The sequence below is a fragment of the Miniopterus natalensis genome, chromosome 4 (genome assembly GCF_054644295.1).
Source record: "Miniopterus natalensis isolate mMinNat1 chromosome 4, mMinNat1.hap1, whole genome shotgun sequence".
NCBI lineage: Eukaryota > Metazoa > Chordata > Mammalia > Chiroptera > Miniopteridae > Miniopterus > Miniopterus natalensis.
Genome location: NC_142084.1, coordinates 67,631,250 through 67,650,718, shown reverse-complemented (window position 1 = coordinate 67,650,718; position 19,469 = coordinate 67,631,250). Strand labels below are relative to the sequence as shown.

General features: G+C 42.9%; 1 protein-coding gene and 1 non-coding gene across 18 annotated transcripts in view; one reads left to right on the top strand and one right to left on the bottom strand.

The window, feature by feature from the left end:
• Positions 1-19,469, bottom strand: part of SMARCA4 (SWI/SNF related BAF chromatin remodeling complex subunit ATPase 4) — an 81,233-nt gene that overhangs the window by 34,099 nt on the left and 27,665 nt on the right. For all 17 annotated transcript variants that reach the window (XM_087816733.1, XM_087816730.1, XM_087816729.1 and 14 more), the window contains 8 exons: positions 14,900-15,030; positions 14,680-14,737; positions 7,236-7,357; positions 6,738-6,888; positions 5,179-5,342; positions 4,496-4,562; positions 3,497-3,607; positions 1,623-1,865 (listed from right to left, as the gene is read on the bottom strand). In XM_087816733.1, coding sequence (XP_087672859.1) covers positions 1,623-1,865; positions 3,497-3,607; positions 4,496-4,562; positions 5,179-5,342; positions 6,738-6,888; positions 7,236-7,357; positions 14,680-14,737; positions 14,900-15,030 — 1,047 coding nt within the window. The remainder of the gene's footprint in view (positions 1-1,622; positions 1,866-3,496; positions 3,608-4,495; positions 4,563-5,178; positions 5,343-6,737; positions 6,889-7,235; positions 7,358-14,679; positions 14,738-14,899; positions 15,031-19,469) is intronic.
• LOC148093349 (small nucleolar RNA SNORA25) lies at positions 9,063-9,187 on the top strand. Its single transcript, XR_015714472.1, has one exon. It is a non-coding gene; the product is annotated as a small nucleolar RNA SNORA25 (small nucleolar RNA).

The window sequence follows — 19,469 nt, the reverse complement described above, 5'->3', positions numbered from 1 at the left end:
ACCCTCTTCCTTTGGAAAAAGCGAGGATCTGGGTCCTTCCCTAGAAATGCCAGGACATGGAACCAAAGGCCCCAGAGCACCATGTTCCACAGGCCTTATGAAGAGAAACACAACAGCATACAGTGTAGTTTCCCTGCCAGCGCATCCAAATGAAAGCTAAGTGGCACTATGGGGGCCATATTCATAAAATAGTTGGTGTAAACTAGATGATTCTTGTGGAGGGCTCTACCACTGGGAGCCCCACATTCACTCTCATTTCAGCTGGGATGGGATAGAGAGGAAGAAATACGGCTCTCCTACGGTGACTGCTACTCTGATAAAAAGTTAATTAAAAAAAATTTTTTTTAAGTGAAAAATAAGCCCTAGCCAGTGTGCCTGGGTTGAAGAGTCTTTCTGTACACCAAAGGGTAAAGGGTGGGCTTCCTGATCAGGGCATATGCCCAGCTTTCAGGTTTGATTCTGGTTGATGTTTCTCTCTCACACTAATGTTTCTTTCTTTCTCTCTCTCATTTACTCCCTTCCCCCTTCTCTCTCTAAAATCAATTAAAACAACAAATGACATACTTACACATACAAAAAAGTGCAAAATAAGTTGACACCCGAACTTTTTTCTTCTGTGGGTCCCCTAAAAAAATCTCTTGGCAAAGCTTTTGCTCAACTTGAAAATAAATGAAACTAGAGTATTTGCTCTTCAACTAGTGGGACGGGGGTCCTGGGACTCTTGGAAAGGCCTCAGGTTCTCCTTCAGAAGGGCTTCAGCCTAAGCTGGTGTCAAGGACAGGGTACCTCGTAGATGATGCTGGCAGAGGCCCCTTCGTACACATGGTGTGGTTCCCCCAGCTGTCCTGCATCTGTCTAAGGAAAACCTCATAATTGGGAACTAGAGGGCAGTGACACTCCTCATCACCCCTACAATTGTACCTACTTCCTCCGCTGACAGGTTCTGGCGGCTTAAATGCTTTCAATAAAAATGCAGCTGGCCCACAAACACAGCTCAATAGCATGGCAGCTCATTTTCGAGTAAGCTTGAGGAGTTCATCAAATGATGAAGACCTGGCCCCTGACAACCCATGGGCCACAGTCTGGTTTTCAGACTGACAATACTACCCATGGTCATACAGACCTTGAGATACACTGGCGATAGAGATATTTAAAATAAAAATACACAGAATCTGACCGTGTTGTTCCTGTGAGTAAAAACATCCGAGCTTCCCACTACCCTTAGGGTAAAACCTAAACTCCCTAAAGAGATGGATCAACAGGTCCCTTGGGCCCTCCAGCTGTACCTGCACAACCTTGCTCTGGCCCCACAGCTTCCTCAAGGCCATATTTCCCACTGTGCCCTCTCTGTGCCTGGGGCACAGGGTCATGGAAGCCCTGAATGTTTCCCGAGTTCATCACTTCCATCACTGCTCTTCTCTGGGGCCCTTGTGGCTCCTCCAGCCTCAGGAACAAGGCTACCTGGTTCCACAAAGACACAGACTCCAGCCCTAACACCTACCACAGTCCCAGCCCATTGTGGTGGGCACTCAGTGCACACCCAACTTCTCTGAGGACGGTCCACAACCACAGTTCAGTTACCTCCCTGCCCCACCACCACATGGCTGGCCCTGCACACCCACCTTTTCTCCGGTCATGGCAAAGGGTGCGTTGAACCACTGCTCAAAGGTGCTACAGCTCTTGAAGATGGTGGGCAGCAGGAAATTGAGGAGTGCCCAGAGCTCAGGGAGCTTGTTCTGCAGTGGCGTGCCTGTCAGCAGAAGGCGGCGGGGGGCCACGTAGTGTGTGTTGAGGACCTGCGTCAGCTTGCAGTGGTGGTTCTTCATGCGGTGGCCTTCATCCACGATCATGTACTTCCAGCGGATCTGCAGGCCCAAGAGCAGGTGTTCAGAGGAGGAGAGGCTGTGGGGCTACCCCCAGCTGAGCGATACTCTCACAACCATTAGGCAAGAGGGCTCCAGGTGGAAAAGCTCGTTGAGGTGGAGAATGTGGGCATGAGAATGTCCCCTGACAAGGGACCAGCTCACCAAGAGATAGCCACACAACATGCCTCTATAAAGCATGGGGTGAGGACAAACAGAGAGACATGCTGGTGAACTGCTGCTGGATGAACAAAACAAGTTGCAAAAAAGTATTCTGGTTTCCCTCCCAAAACTACGTATGCTAGTATGTAGCACAGAAAAATCACCAAACAACATACCCCTCACTGATCAGAGGGGCCCCATGGGGGGAGGGGTGCTTCTACAGGGATGTGGTACAGTAATGAGTACATTTTCCAATCAGCAGGCTGTGCCTCTAAAGGTAGGGGCATCACAGGCAGGTTCTGAGTGTGAGCCTGGGGGCCGGGGCTGTGCTCCAGAGCCTGTGGGTGGCTATACATCTGATGGATAGGGGCTAGACATTGATTCTATCAGTGTGTGGCTGCCCTGTGCTTTAGCCTCCTGGGGACACAGTGAGGTCTGCGTGAGGCAGTGCACATCAGAGGCAGATCTGACTGGGGGGAGGATGCAGCAGCCTTCTCCCATGAGGAAACCTTGTTGCAGAGTGTTTGTTAATTAAAGCCACTGTCAGGTAAACACAGATGGCTTTGTACTGAGTCAGAGGCTGACCCCCACAATGTACATCTGCTCTCTAGGCCCCACTTTCCTCATCTTGTAGGCTTGGAGATGCCTATCAAGCACCCAATAATATCACTCTGACCAAGGCCCTGAGGCGTGGTAACTTGTAAACATCTCCTCCATCCCTGGGTCAAAGACTCTACCCTCTACTTCACTCCACTGGTTAGTGGTGAGACCAGATGCATCATCTTCAGCCTCGACCCCTCCTCAAACCAGGAAAGAGCTTTTTTTGCAGGCAAGGGATGGTGTCTGTTTTATATCTGGGTTACAGTATGTTCTCAGTAATTCACTATGGCCTAACTACAGCCACCTTCACAACTATGTCAGCTAAGGGGCCTGGGCCTGCACAGCCCCCATGAATGTGCCAGCCCAGTAGCCCAAGGCTGATGGGCCAGAGGGCCTCAGAGAGTATCATGGGCTGGTTTCACGTGGCTATGCTGAGGGAGGCACAGTCAGCAGGGACGGAGGGCTGAGGTCGCTAGACAGGTAAAGACAAGGCTGGCTTCTCCATGGCCCTACCAGGGACACTGCAGACAAGCAAGTAGGTCAGGAAGCATCTGGTGACCAGACTCTTTGGGCAAAAGCCCCAGGAGGAGCTAGCCCACGTGCTACACAGACGAACCTGTCTCTAGATCTAACCATGGGCTAGCCTAGAACAGTCAGAGAGGCAAACCCAAGGTCACCTTGACCAGGGCTTTTCACATACATAGCAGCTGTCTTTATACACATGTGCAGGGGAATCAGTGCAAAATTACTTGCAAAGGACTTTGAGAAGATGGGAAGTGTGACACACATGACAATCCTGGATTGGGCAGGATCACAGGCTCCCTGACAGCATTGAGTGCCTAGGGCTGGTGTTTTACACGAAGACATGCTACCTTCGCAAGGATGTGCTTGTCTTTAATGATGTACTCATACGTCGTTAACAAGACATTGAACTTGCCACTCCGGAGCTGGGGGACGAAAGCCCGTCTGGCTGCTGGAGAGCCCTGTGAAGAAAAGACATGCACACGATGTCAGTCTCCCAGGGACATGGGGGTAGATCACAGCTCCTGGACTCCAACCCCAATGTGCTGAGTGCCAAATGCAGCGGAGAAAGGCTTGTGGGACATTGGTAGCCTGGGCCCACTGGGAGGCTTGCTGCCTACACCACCATCTGCCTCAGTCTCAGTGGCAAATCAGCTCCCTACCTCTTGCTGGGTCCCACCCTCAGGCCTCTCCAAGCTGAAAATCAGGGCCTCCCCCTTAAAATCTCCCACTTGCTGGCCACCGAGGTCATTCCCTGACCGAAGCTCCAGATTATTTGCAATTAGCAAATCTGCCCAGGCCCTCTCCCAGGTACAAACTCCTAAACCATGTGACCAGAGCCCCAGTATTCTCTAGGTTCACATTCCACACAGAATGGTCTTCACTGGGTCCCATAAGCTTTTGCTAGAACTACTTTTAACTCCTCAAACATACCAAGGTTTCTCCACACATGCAGTACCTTCTGCCAAGACCTCCTCTTCCCATCACAGGCAGAGAGCCTCATAGCACAGGGTGAAAAGCCTGAACCCCAGAGCCCAGTGGCCAGGCATAACCTGGCTCTGCCACTAAGTGGCTGCATGAGGCCCTGTCTGCCTCAGTTTCCCCACCAGAAAACAAGCACAAATAGTCCCCACTACACAGGGTGAAATGATCAAAAATAAACATTACCCCCCAAAATAAATAAATGATCCCAAACCTGCATTAACACCACAATCCCAAGTGTATAACAGGAAAATGTGCACATATGCCTCATGCTATTAATGCAAGTTGACTTCCCTATTCATTTTTCTACATTCCCTACTCTCCTGCCCTGCCCTCACCTATGTCCACCTCCGCAGGCTGTGACATACCTTGTAGGACACCTTCACCACAGAGGGGGCCCACTTGTCAAATTCGTAAGCCCAGTTTGACAGCGTTCTAATGGGATCAAGGAAAGGAATAGTCAGGTTCTACAGGAGTCAACAATAGCTTAACATTCATATCAATGTCCCCTGGGAAGTGAGGCCAACGGGGCCATGACCCTCGGGCTGGCAGAGTAACTGATCATCTCTAATGGGGGCGAGTGAGGGAAGGTGGTCTGGTGGAAGGAACAGGGACACACAAAAGTGTGACAGTGGGGACAGGGGCAGGGAAGAATGTGACTGTATTTGGAAAAAGAGTTTCTAAAGAGGTAATTAAATTAAAATAAGGTCATTAGGATGGGCCATGATCCAATGACTGGTATCCTTATAAGAAGAGGAAATTAGGATACAGACGACACAGAGGGAAGACCATGTGAGGACATAGGGAGAAGATGGCCATCTGCAAAGCTAAAACAGAGGCCTCAGAAGAAACCAACTCTGCTGATGCCTTGTCTTCAGACTTACAGGAAAATAATGCCTGTTGTTTAAGCCACAAGGCTGTGGTACTTTGTTAGGAAAGCCCGAGTAAACTAACACACAGGTGTCTGAATGAAGGCTGGGGTGCCAATGAAGTAGGACAGCGTGGTATATGCCCTGGATATACCCAGACCTCCAGAGGTGGGCTCACTTACGAGAGAGGTACAATGATGAGGAAGGGCCCATTGATGCGCTTGTGCTCCATGAGGTACGTGATGAGCGCAATGGTCTGGATGGTCTTTCCCAGGCCCATTTCGTCAGCCAGGATGCCATTCAAGTTGTTGTTGTATAGGGACACCAGCCATTCCAAGCCCTTGATCTGCAAGGAGAGAGGTGGCCAACACTGAAGCCCATGCTTCAGAGACTCGACCAGGAACAAGTTCGGCCCTAGCCACCAACTGCCCACAGCCATCTTTATTTGGTGTTTTGCTCTCAATCACCCTACTCCTTTTTTCCTTAGGCTTATCTTCAGCAATCATTCCTATGAAATCATAGGGTTGCTATGTTAATAATATACATACATTATACAAAATCTCTTTTTCAAATACACATCTGAACTTAAATTTCTGTTACAAAGTCCATCTGTCACTGCCTGATACCAAGCCATGTAGCTCACTGGGACAAACCTGCCCACAACCATGTGACGCTTGATTCGGGAGATCTTTAGGGATTCAGGGGAACCTGCTGATGAATCCACCACAGGGCCAACATTAGCCTAACCATGTCAAGATGAACTGAGAGCTTCCCAAAGCTTGCATGGTTTCAACAATACTGGGAATTAAAGAGAAGACCGTTTTCAGTGGAATATAATGTTATGAAGGAAAATTTGGGAATTTTCTAACAGATTAAGGAAGTAATTTCTGGCCAAGTTCTGATTCCTTTGATTCCACTAGCCACTGGAAATTTCCACTGGTCATTGGCTTCGCCTCTTTGGAACTCAGTATTGGCATAGAGGTTCTGAGAGTTCTTTCAAGGGACGTTGGGATATAAGGGACACAAGCATACAGAAAATCAGGGAGATGTGTTCTTTGATCGAATATAAGCCAGCTGCCTCTTGGAAGCTTATAAATGAGCATGGAATATGGAGCCACAAAAAAAGAAATTTCTACTATGGCAGCTCTAATTCTTGGCTGTTCCAGGAGAGGTCTGACAAAAAGCTTTAGTGCCAGCGTCATGTCACCTCCATAGAAGGAAGAGCTAAGACCTGGGCTTCTGGCTCCAGACATCTAAGCTCACTCCTCACTGTCCCACACTGCACAGAGCTCCAGGGAACATGGACCTATGTCCAAACCTGGGTCTGGTACTGGTTTTACCACTCCCAAGCTGTAAGAGTTTGAGGAATCACTGCCCCTCTCTGTTTCTCAGTTGCACGCCCCCATCCTATAAAATGCAGAGAATGAGTGCTGACTTCAGAGTTGTTGGGGATTCAGGAGCTAACAGCATAGAACAAGGTATTATCCTGACCTGCACAGGTCAAGCACCCAGCAGATACTGATAAACTGTACCATTTCATTTCCTCCTGGTGGCTAACCTAACAGATCATGTTTCTACTCTACAGATGGGGAACCTGAGGCTGAGAAAGAAAGAGTAAGGTACCCAGAGACAAGAAGTAGAATGTGAACTTGGTTCTGCTCAACTTCAGCAGCCTCCCATAAGCTGGGAACCCATCTGTCGAGACTGCTATGTAGGTACAGCTCCCTCCTGCCTCACTCACCTGGTATTGTTTGAGGACACCGTTAACCATAAGCGCCGACTGCTTATCCACTCTTTCGGTGACAGCATGGGCCACAGCATAATAGGACTGCAAGCCACGAGCAAGGGCCTGGGACACGCCATACTCATCATCAACATCTTGCTTGGCATTCCTGGAAGCAAACACAATCACCATCTAAGGATACACATTTCTATCTGTGACAATGTACTTCTGACACAAGACTCTGGAGAGGCTCTTTCTGTCTGAGGCCCGGTGACATGAGCCTTAAGATAAGAAAAAGTATAACTGGACAGTCTAAGGACAAGCAAGGCAGCAAACAGAAATCAGGGGACGAGTGGGGGAAGAGGACAGCGCCAAGACTGGACTCCCATTTGTGGTCTCACAGTGGCTGCCAGGTGGATACTGGGGCCATCCAGGGAGAAGCTGGATTCTATTTTTCTGCGGGGGCCCCCTGTGAGGGAAGCTGGTGGAGTAGGAGCATGTATAGGGATGTCTTACTCAATGATGTGCCGGGCATCCACCTCAGAGACGTCATCACTGTCTGGATCTGGAATCTTCTTCTTCTCCTCCACAGGTAGGGTGGGAGGCTGTGCTGGCTGTGGCTGCTCCTCCTCTTCCTCCTACCAAGAGACAAGCCCGGGTCACCTCAAGACATCTCACAGGGACAGGCAAAGGGATTCCAGGGAGAAAACACACTTTTGGAAGCAACCGATGTTTTTACAATCCTCATGCCTTCTTCTTATCCCGAAATGTGTCATGCCTCCTCTTTGCATCTGCTTTTAATTGCTCAGCATATTACTTTTAGTTTTCCTAGCACAGAGTTCGGATACTTCTTTTTAAGGCTATCTCAGGGTACTCCGTGCGCTTTTGCTAATAGACTCTTCATGCCCCTGCCCCGATTACACAATATATACTACAAATTTATTCCTTGAATAACCTATTCAAGCAGTTTTTCACTGGAATCTCTTGGATTTTCTAAGAAGAAAATATATAATAGCCAATTTTCAATATTTGTTGCTTTTGATTTACTTCTAGCTTTACTGATATGGCTAAAATGCCTAAAATACATCAAATAATACTAATGATAACAAGCAACCTAGTTTAATAAGAGGTATTCTATAAACCTGTAAACTAAGTATAAGTTTTGTTTCATGGAAGTGATTTTTCAGCATTTACTGAGATGATAAAGGGATTTTTCCATCTGTCCTATTAATAAAATACACATAAATGCATTTCCTGGTAGTAAACCATCCTTGTATTCCTGTATAAATGATACAAAGTCCCAATAGTTATTTTCTTTATGTATAATGGAACTTCTATAAAACAAAAGCATTCCATTCATCTGCTAAAAAATTCCAATAAAATTCCAGTGGGAATTTTCTCAGGGCATGCAAAATGATTTTATAGATCATTTGGAATAATAAACAGATGATGACAGCACAAACGTTTGGGGCCACACACAAAAAATAATAACTGGTATAGACTTACCCTAACTGATATCATCATGTCTGAAGTTAATATAGGGGTGAGACTTTTGGCTGAGTCTGAGTCAGATTGTAGGCAAATTCTCTCTTCAAAACAAGACTATAGAGCTTGACAAAACTGGCAAAAGCAACCATTTCAGAGCTCAAGGAGACTGAGAAGTGTTAATGCTTGAAAAACTGCTGAACTTCGGATAAGAAGGGTGGAAATTGGTAGTGTTCTTATTTGGGACTGCTTCCATCTGTCCTACCCCCCCCAGGTTCATCATGAATATTCTGCCAGGGCAGGAGGCCACGAGGACTGGCACCTGGGGACTCAGTCATTTTATGGCAGTGGGCGATACCCATGCGGCACTGTCGGTGGAGGTGAGGCTTTTAGCTGGCATTGAGAAAGCATATTACTGACTGAGGCTGTGCCCATGTGTTGAGGAAACAAGAAAAGGCCCAGCAGAAAATAAAAGCCAGGGAGAACTTAAAAATGGCCTTAACCTGAAAGGTGTTTCCCCTATATACGCTAATCCACTGGTAGGAGACAAAAGCCTTACTAGGTGTTTGAGTACAATCTCTGCCCAATCATTGGATGACTACTAAGTTATGAAGAAATGTGTCCTATTCCTTGAGAATCAGGATTGAGAAAAAAACCAAAGCAAAGATAAACATGACCTGAACAGCACTATCCAGCAATTCAACCTAACTATCATAAATAGAACACTCCCACCCAAAGACTGCAGAACCCTTTTCAAGCAAACATGAAATATCCTCCAGAATGCTTAGCCATAAAATAAGTCTCAATAAATTTTAAAAAAATTAAAATCATGCATACAAGAGAATTAAAATAAAAAACAGGTAATCCCAAAGACAGTTTATGGAACCAAAACCAGGAGCTCTTGACACTATGATCTTAGAATGAAGTTCTCTAAAGGATATAATAGATACTCAATAGTGCTGTTTTCCTTAGGAGATAGAAGATTTAAAAAAAAAAAATCTGGGAAATTCTCAAATGCTTAAAATTTTAAAACACACTTCTGCCTAGCCAGGCGTGGCTCAGCGGTTGAGCGTCGACCTACGATCCAGGCGATCGGGGTTCAATTCCCGGTCGGGGCACATGCTCGGGTTGAGGGCTCGATCAATGACTCTCTCATCATTGATGTTTCTATCTCTGTCTCTCCCTCTCCTTTCCTCTCTCTGAAATCAATAAAGATATATTTTTTAAAAAAAAAACCCACACACTTCCAAATAATGCAAGGGTCTAAATAAATAAATACATAAATAAATTAAAAAATCACAAGGGAAATAAGAAAATGTTTTGAACTGAATGAAAACAGAAACAACAAATTAAAATGTATGGACTGTAAACTAAGCAGTGCATAGAAGAAAACCTATAGCTTTAAACACCTACATCAGAAAAAGTCTCAAATGAGTAATAAAAGCTCAGCCCTGGTTAGTGTGGTTCCATTGGTTGCACACCGTCCAGTGTACTGAAGGGTTGCTGGTTCAACTCCTGGCCAGGGCACATGCCCAACTTGAGGACTAGATCCCCAGTAGGGAGCATGCAGAAGGCAGCCAGTGTTTTGCTCTCACACTTATGTTTCTCTCTCTTCCTCTCCCTTCCCCTCTAAAAAAAAAAAAATCAATAAAAATATTTTTTAAATAATAACAAAAGCTTAGAGTGACTAGGAATCAAAATGAAAGGCAAATTACTAAATTACCAAAATGAGCAATGAAAAAGACGTCCCTACCAACCCCACGGAAATATGGTAATAAGGAACTACTATAAATAACTTTATGCCAACAAATAACTAAGATAAAATGGACAAACACCTAGAAAGACACAAATTATTTAAAAAAATCTTCTCACAATGAAGAGGCCAGTCCCAGGTGGCTTACCTGGAGAGTTCTATCAAATATTTTAAGACTAATACCAATTCTTCTCAAAACCTTCCAGAAAGTAGAGAAGAAGGGAACATTTTCTAACCCATTCTAGAACATCAATGTTAACCTAATATCAAAGCCACACAAAGATATCACAAGAAAACTACAGGCCAATATCCCTCATGAATACAGACCCAAAAATCCTCAACAAAATACTAGTAACATTACAACATACAAAAAAGATTGTAGATCAGGACAAAGTAGAACTTATCCCAGGAATGCAAGTTTGGTTTAATATCCAAAAATTAATTTACACAATAAAGCACATTAACTTATCTAATAAAGCATATTAGCAGGTAACAGATAAAAACCAATCCAACTTAATAGACAGAATGATAAAAACTTTCAATAAACTAGGATTAAAAGAAACTTTACTCAAACTTTAACCTGATGTAGGTGTTAAAGACCATCTACAAAAAAACCTACAGCTAACACCAAAGAGCAGTAACAGACTAAACTTATTATACCTAAGAGGGGAAAAAAACAAGGATGTCTGCTCTTGACACTTCTATTCAACACTGCACTGGAGAATCTAGCCAGTGCAATAAGGCAGGAAAAAAGAAATTGAAGGCACAGACAGGTAGAGTAGTAAGATTGCCATTATTTACAGATGGCATGATCTTGTATGTAAAAGTTCTAAAGAACCTACAAAAACAACAAAACTATCAGAACTAACAATATGAGTTTAGCAAGTTCATAGGCTACAAGCTCAATATTTCAAAACATCGATATAAAAAATTGTATTTCCATGTAATAGCAACAAAATATCCAAAAAATACAACTAAGAAGGTTCTATTCATAACAGCATCAAAAGGAATAAAATATTTAATAATAAATTTAACAAAAAAAGTGTAAAAATTGTACTCTGAAAATTACAAAACACTGCTAAGAGAAATTAAAGATAATTAAAATGAATGGAGAAACATTCCATGTTCATGGACTGGAAAATTAACTATTGTTAAGATGTGATTTCTCCCCAAATTGATAGATTCAACTCACACCCAATAAAAATCCCAGCAATCATTTTTGTAGGAATAAGCTGACCCTAAAATTTATATAGGAACATAAGAATCTAGAAGAGACAATAAAAGCAATAAAGCTAGAGGAATAACGCTACCTGGTTTTAAAAGTAATTATAAGTTACAATAATCAAGATAGAGTGGTAGTAGAACAAAAATAGATCAACAGAATAATGCTGGGAGGAGAAGAGAGACAGCAAAAACCTGAAAGCCTATTTGAAAAAATGACAGAAAACTTCCCTAACTTGGTGAAGGTAATAGACATGCAAGTCCAGGAACCACAAAGTCCCAAACACGATGAATCCAAAGAGGCCCACACCAAGACACATCACAATTAAAATGCAAAATGTTAAAGACAGAGAGTCTTAAAAGCAGCAAGAGAAAAGCAAGTTAGTTACCTACAAGGGAGCTCCCATAACACTGTTCATCTGATTTCTCAAAAGAAACTTTGCAGGCCAGAAGGGAGCGGCAAGAAACATTCAAAGTGATGAAAAGCAAGGACCTACAACCAAGATTACTCTACCCAGCAAAGCTATCATTTAGAATCTATGGACATATAAAGAGCTTCCCAGACAACAAAAAGGTGAAGGAGTTCATCATAGCCAAACCAGTATTATACAAAATGTTCAAAAGTCTTCTGGAAGAAGATAAAAAATATGAACAATAAAACGGTAACAAATACATACTTATCAACAATTGAACCTACAAACAAAATGAACAAGCACTACAGACATAGACTCATGGATACAGAAAAATATGTTGGTTGCCAAATGAGAAGGGGGAGTTAGGGGGATAGGTGAAAAGATTAAGAAGTACAAATTGGTTGTTACAGAATAGTCATGGTGATGTAAAGTACAGCATAGGGAATATAGTCAAAAATAATCTAATAACTAGGAGTGGTGCTGGATGGGTGTGGGATTTATTGGGGTGATCACTTATTAAGTTATGTAATGTCTGGTCACTGGGAGTGTACACCAAAACTAACATAATGATGTCAACTGTAATTGAAAATAAAAATTATTTTTTAAAAAAAACACAATGAGCTACCACTACACACCCACTAAGATGACTATAATAAAAAAGACAGATAAACCAAGTGCTGATAAGGATATGAAGAAACTGGATCCCATTGAATGGTACAGCCACTTTAGAAAACAGTTTGTCAGGTGATTTTTTTAAATCCTCATCTGGGAATATTTTTCATTGTTTTTCAGAGAGAGTGGAAGGGGGAGAGAGAGATGGAGAAAGAGAAACATTGATGTGAGAGAGACACATTGCTTGGTTGCCTACTGCACTCGCACCAACCGGGGCCAAGCCTGCAACAGAGGTATGTGCCCTTGGGTGGAATGGAACCTGGGACCCTTCAGTCTGAGGGACGACGCTCTAACCACTGAGCCAAACCAGCTAGAGCATAGTTTGGCAGTCTCTCAATGCTACTCCTAGGTACCTACCCAAGAGAAATGAAAACATATGTCTACACATAGACATGTACAAAAATGTTCACAGCAACATCATTCATAATAGCAAAAAATGGAAACACAAATGCCTAATTGGTGAAAGGGTAAACAAAGTGTGGTATATCCATACAATGAAATATGACTCAGGAATTTAAAAAAAAAAAAAATGATGCCCTAGCTGGTTCGGTTCAGTGGTTAGAGCATCAACCCATGGAGCAAAGGGTTAAAGGTTCAAGCCCCAACCCCAGGGTTTGTGTGAGAGGCAACCAATCGATGTGTCTCAATCAAATCTCTCTCTATCTCTCCCCCCCTCCTCCCTCCCTTCCACTTTCTCTAAAAATCAATAAAAAAAATCCTTGGGTGAGAATTAAAAAAAAAAAGACCATTTACTACACAGAACAAAATGGATGAACTTCAAAAACATGCTAAGTGTAAAAAGCCAGACACAAAATACTACATGTTATATGACTCCCTTTATATGAAATACTCAGAAAAGGCAAATCTATAGATAGAAAGCACATCAGTGGTCTCCTGGGGCTTAGAGAAGGGAGCAGGAACAAACTGAAAACAGACAGGAGGAACTTTGGGGGTTGAAAACATTCTAAAGCTGGTGGGCAGCGATAATTGCACATCTCCATAACTTCACTAAAAATTATTGAATTGTACACTTACTATGGGTGCATTTTATGGTATGTAAATTACGCCCCCATAAAGCTATTAAAAAATTACAAAAAAGTGTTCAATTAGTCTAAGAGTCATTAGAATGTTAGACAAAACTGAACAGGTAGCCCTAAAAAGATTCCAGTGGCTATAAAAACAAAATATACCACTTAAAAAATATATCACAAGTCAATGGAGAAGGGATGGGTTTGATGATATGCCAATTCACCTAGTACTACTGGGGACAAAGAGAAAGATATATATTTAGGTGAACAGTAAGTTGATTTTAGGCTGGGATAAATATAAAAGAGCACTTAAAAACTCAGTTTAAGAATACTCACAACTGATTAGAAGTAAGAAAATGAGGCAAACCATTCACAGAAGAAACCTAATAACACCCCTCCAAAATGTTCAACTTTCACAGCAATCAAGTAAATGCCTGTAAAAATTTCCTTTTTTAAAAAATCCTCACCTGAGGATATTTTTTTTCATTGCTTTTCAGAGAGTGGAAGGGGGGAAGAGAGAGACAGAAACATCGATGTGAGAGACACATCGATTGGTTACCTCCTGCTCGCGCGCTGACCAGGGCCAAAGATTGAGCCTGCAACCAAGGTACCTGTCCTTCGCTGGAATCGAACCCAGGACCCTTCAGTCTGCAGGCCGATGCTCTAACCACTGAGCCAAACTGGCTAGGGCTAAAAATCTCCTTTTCAAAAATGTATAGAAGTGGCAAAACTTTTTAAGGCACTTGAAAGCCTTTTAAGACACTCTCATCCCAGCTGAAGGGGGAGTGAAGACCACTCTGCTGATGCGGTGTGAAACAAACACGGCCTTCAGAAAGTGTAACCCCTAGCTCCCTCTGAGTTATCCTTCCCAAGGAGGCAATGCACAACAGGTAGAAGAGCAGGCTCTTCCCCATAGCTTTGTCAACCAGGGAAAAAGCAGAAGTCACTTTAACATGGAATAATGAAATGATTTAAAGAATATGCACAAAAAAGTAACCATTTATAATATTTTCAATGAAGAGATTACATTGAGCAAACATGTACATGATTTAATGCTTACAACTTCATACTGATGATTTCTTTTGGACAGAAGGCTGTCGAGTATTTGAAAAGGGGCTAATATGATCAAGGATGAGGGTTTTTAATTCTACTTAATTTGATTAATTTAAAATTAAAACAGTCATGTGTGGCTAGAGGCTACTGTATGGGACAGGGCAGCTATAAAGCACCAACTTTCCATCAGGACTGGGCCTTGGCTGCCTTCTGCCCATCTCTTATCCCAGGCAGCGTGGGAGACGATCACAGCATGCAGGGGTGACTGATACACAAGGGACAGAAGTCACACTACAGAGCACTGAAGGTCTTGACAGAAGGAAATGGACTCTTACCTCCTCCTCTTCTTCTGAGCCACTTTCTTCACTATCAGATCTTGGAGCTACTTCATACCTAGAAAAAATATTAGTGTTTTAATATAAATCTCCCCCAAACCAGCATAATTCATTTACCTTAGCAAATTGGCTTTTTTCCAAATGCAATCAAAATCACCCCCATCTGCCAGCCAGCTGACTCAGGATCCTCACTGCATCTGGAACTCAAGGGTCAACTCACCCTGGGTTCATCTCAAGCCAGGCCTCCAGCTGTCCTGCTTTGGGGGCATCTGTGCCTGTGAGAATCTTCCCACTTTCCACATGGATTACTTTCACAGGCAGGTCACTCATTTGGCTAGTCTCGTCCAGAGGCTGAAAGAGAGCCACATGTATGACTTTAGGTTCTGTGATGACCATATCTCAGATGTTCACTAACCATGCCACCTGGGGAAGTGCCCTCCAAATTCCATGCCCCAAAAATGGCACATAACCATGGCCAGTAGTTGTGAAAATGGGTTTCCTGTATATTAATAATTCAGGAAAAAATATATTCCATTGATGACACCAGTTTCTTTGAGGTAACTGACATACATGTGTTTATTTTCAAATAGGTAATATATTCACATAGTTCAAAATTCAAGGGTATAGAGCAGGGGTGGGGAACGTCCGGCCTGCAAAATCATGTGGTCTGGCCCTGCAAAGGCAACCACAGGCGGACTCGAAATTCGATAAATCTAGGAGCTTTTGTCATAGCTAATTTTAAAGTTGATAATTTTGTATGGCCGTGAATGATGTTATAAATATCCAAATAGCCCTAGACAGAAAAAAGGTTCCCCACCTCTGGTGTAGAGCATGGATTCTCCCCCACCCCGTCTTGGCAGTTTCTCTTTTCATAGATGCCCACCAATATCAGTTTCTCGTGCATCCTTACAGATCAATTCCATGCATACGAAACTAGGACTGGTTTCTCCCCATTTTTACACAAATGACTGAACTATTCACACTCTTCTGGTCCTTGATTTTTTTCCATTTATGATGTGTTTGTTACTTCAACAAAGGTCCTCGTTCTTTATTGTTAAATAGCTAACTGGAATATCTGAAAAACAAAACAACTAACTTCCTCCTAGCAACAAATATGAAATTCTTTGATTTCTCATTTTGAGATATCAACTTTGGATGAACATTTCCTCCTTCAAATTTCCTGAAGACTTCAGAATAAGGATGAAGTTCTTAATTTAAACCTTTGCATTGTGAAAATTAACCAACAAAAAATTAGATCAACTAAATTGGATCCAATTAAACTGAACTAAAACTGGAGTCCAGAAGGCCTGTAGAGGGAGCTCTCATGCCCTACCACTCTAAGTCAATTACATCAAACAGGAAGTAAATTACAGATCCCAGTAAGAAGAGACCTGCCTTGCAGTCCCACAAGGAAGTGCATCTACTATACTACTGCAGCAGGAGGAAGGCTTCCCTCCTGCACGGCAACAAGACCAGTCAAATGAAACCCAGCTCAAACAATGAGAAACTGTCATCACCCGAACTCTATTCCAATGAATTTTCATTTTTCTCTTGCTGACATTCTTAATTCATCCTCGTTACTATAAAAGCCTTTCATCAGTATAACTGCTCAGGGTGGCTCTCTGTTGGCTAGATGAGAAGCTACCTGATTTATGAATCATTAAATAAAACCAATTAGATCTTCAAATTTACTTAGTTAAATTTTATTAACAGCATCTTCCAGGGACTTATATCCTCCCTTCTGTCCAAAGTGCTGCACTACCAGCACCACCCACACAGCAGAGAGAGATTAGTCTCTGTGCACGAAACCACCTAGCCCTCAAAGTGGTCCACTATGGTGGGGGGGGAGACACTAACCTCAGATGCACAAACCATCAACTGGTGACTTTCACCCAAGTGCTCCTTGGGAGCGTTTAACGGTGCTGATGTCTGCACCTGCCCACCCAAAGAATTCTGATTCAACTGCTCTAGGGTTTTATAAAAGCTTCCCAGGTAATTCAAATGTACAGCCAAGGTTGAGAACCACTGGCTGGGAATAAGGACAATTCACAGCCACCACTGAGTTATGCTTCTGTTATGAAAAAGGCCAGGAAGAGAGCCCTCACCAGGAACCAACCTTGCTACACCCGGATCTTGGATTTCCAGCCTCCAGAACTGTGAGAACATAAATGTTATTTAAGCTACCCAGGCTATCTGTGCTATGGTGTTTTGTAACAGCAGCCCAAGCTGACTGAGAGAGCATCAAAATGTAATGCACAAGGAGGCTCATTATAACAATGTATGCAATAGGGAAAAAAGGAAACAATGGAAACAGGCACCAATAGGGAGGAGGTAGGTAAAGAGTTGCTCAGTGCAGGATCTTTGTAACAGCTACAAATGGGAAGCAACCTAAAGAGCTATCAATCTAAATAATGAAACAGATTCTAACGTCAACACAATAAAATGAAAATAGAACTAATGACTTGATATGGAAAGTGGCACAAGATATTGGGCTAAGTGGAAAAGGTCTAACTAATGTTCTGATTGACCCATATAGTCCCAAAATAAAACAAAGAGGATATAAGCATAAAGATTTCAGAAGTGCCTGGCTAGCGTGGCTCAGAAGTTGAACATCAACCTATGATCCAGGAGATCGCAGTTCAATTCCCTGTAAGGGCACATGCCTGGGCTGCAGGATCGAACCTCAGTAGGGTATGTGCAGGAAGCAGCCAATCAATGACTCTCTCATCACTGATGTTTCTATCTCTCTCCCCCTCTTGCTTCCTCTCTTTGGAATCAATAAAGATATATTAAAAAAAAAACAAAAAAAAAACAAGATTTTGGGAAGTTTAGAGAAGACGTGAACCAGGAATAAATATGCATGCCTGGGGCTTCCGCTTTTCATGTTATCATTTAAATTTTTTCTATAGGAAGTATTACATTTCAGAGACATTAGAAAGAATAGGCAAATTAAAAATGGATCTGCCGTTTGACCCAGGGATCCCACTTCTGGGAATATATCCTAAGAATCCCGAAACACCCATCAGAAAGAATATACGCACCCCTATGTTCACAGCAGTGTTATTTACAATAGCTAAGATCTAGAAACAGCCCAAGCACCCATCCATAGATGAGTGGATAAAAAAGCTGTGGTATATTTACACAATGGTATACTATGCAGTATATTTATACAATGGAATACTATGTGGCTCTAAGAAGGAGCTCTTACCCTTTGAGACAGCATGGATGGACCTGGAGACTATTATGCTTAGCCAAACAAGCTGGTTAGAGAAAGACAAATATCACATGATCTCACTCATATGTGGGATATAATGAACAAAATAAACTGATGAATAAAATAGGTCGAGGTATGGATGCATGGAACAGAATAACAGATCTCAGTGGAAGGGTGGGGTGGGGGGAGTAGGAGACAGGAAGAGATTAACCAAAGAACATATATGCATTACCCATGGACACAGACAATAGCATGGTGAAGGTCTGGGGTGGGGCAGGAGTTGGGTGGAGGGGGGGCAAAAAGGGAGAAAATGGGAGACATCTGTAATACTGTCAAAAGTAAAATAAAGTAAAATAATAAAATAAAAAACTTTTTAAATATAGTAAGAATACGGTAAGTGTCCATGAGGTAACATGGAGAGATATCTGAGAGACAATGCTAGGTGAAAAAACAAAACATCCAGTGGCTCATGCATAGGAAAGGCCAGCAGCAAGCATTCCGTTACTCATGCTTTCCCTCTGGGAAGTGAGATGAAAAAGAGGCAGGGAAGGTAGTAAAAACAATGTTTCTCATTTACACATCTCACTTTTACACATCCTACTTCCAACTGTCTGTATTATGCCAGAATGGTTGCTTTCAGGAGATGGGCAGGAATGTTGTGGAAAGATGGATGGGTGGGAACAGCAACCCCTCTCTGAGTGGGCCACTTTGTATGGTTCTGACTTTTGGAGCAAGCTAGTGTTTCACACACTAAATAAATCAATGAGTAAATAAAACCAACAAGGGTGGGGGAAACCACACTAACAGGGGCATAAGGGGAGAACTAATTCAAGTAGCTCTGTACACAATATTTGGAGAATAGGCTCTCGAGCTAAAGAACTCAAAACAAACACTGATCTCTAGCTTGGAGGCTCCTTTTATAGAGGGGGACACGTGAGCAATTCTGAATGTGCATCCTGCGTATTCTAGGACTAAGCAAATAGGAAAATGTATCCTGGCTAATGGGAGCCAGGTTTTTGCAGTTTCAGTATGAAAAGGGAGAAGGATAGAAATAACCCAGGGTATTGGATTAGAATTGGTGGTGTCAGTGTGATTTCAGGTTTTTTAATATTTGTATATCTAAATAACAGTGCATGTGTATATGCACACATACACCTATTTCCTACATCTGTCTGCTGAGAGGGCCTAGAAGCAATGACACCCAGGAGCAATGAGCATGCCTAGATTTTGATTTCGAAATATTCTTTGATAAAAGGAATCAGGGGTCCTTAGAGAAATGGCTGACTCCAGGGCTCAGGCAGGAAAAGAAGGTAAGTCTGGACCATTTTGGTGTACAAAGAAGTCAGGAAGCCCCCAAAGAATGATGGAGACACATCAAAAGGACACAGGAACCAATTTGAAGGGGCTCCTTCTGGCCCAAACTGGAACAACTTGAGCATGAAAATAAATACAGTCCTGGTCAGGTAGCTCAGAGCGTTGTCCCAATATGTAAGGTTGCAGGTTCGATCTCCGGTCAGGGTACAAACAAGAATCAACCAATGAATGCATTAATAAGTGAAACGACAAATCAATCTCT